Source organism: Antrostomus carolinensis, unplaced genomic scaffold, assembly GCF_000700745.2.
Source record: "Antrostomus carolinensis isolate BGI_N321 unplaced genomic scaffold, ASM70074v2 C12668174, whole genome shotgun sequence".
Lineage (NCBI taxonomy): Eukaryota > Metazoa > Chordata > Aves > Caprimulgiformes > Caprimulgidae > Antrostomus > Antrostomus carolinensis.
In genome coordinates, this window is record NW_010349210.1 from 1 (window position 1) to 391 (window position 391).

General features: G+C 63.9%; 1 protein-coding gene across 1 annotated transcript; it reads right to left on the reverse strand.

Annotated features, from left to right (window-relative positions):
• Positions 1–5: 5 nt before the first annotated feature.
• On the reverse strand, positions 6–387 carry LOC104531619 (RLA class II histocompatibility antigen, DP alpha-1 chain-like; the record flags this gene model as incomplete). Its single annotated transcript, XM_010176548.2, has 2 exons — positions 6–19; positions 114–387. Coding segments are annotated over 2 exons (288 nt in total), but the record flags the coding sequence as incomplete, so codon positions are not given.
• Positions 388–391: the final 4 nt, after the last annotated feature.

Below are 391 nucleotides of genomic sequence, written 5' to 3' on the forward strand. Positions count from 1 at the left end.
GGGAGGGGCAGCTGGGGTTCTGCAGAGGGATGAGGGTGGGTGAGGATGGGGTGCTGAGCCCCCCCATTGCCACCTGCAAGGGGAGGGGACCCAGCTCAGCCCCCTCTCCTCACCCCAGTGCCTCAGGAGGGCGGTGGGCAGCCCCCAGTGCTCCACCCGGCAGTCGTAGTAGTCCCCCCGGGTGGGGATGAAGGGCAGGTAGGAGAACTTGCGGAAGGTGAGGTCCCGTCCTGGGTAGAAAACGGTCTCAAGGACACCGTCTGTCACCTCCTGCCCGTTCTTCAGCCACGTGATGGTGATCACTGACGGCCAGAACTTGTCCACATAACAGATCAGGACGTTGGGGTCCTCCAGCTCCACTCGGTGTTTGGGGAACACCGTCACCTCGGGT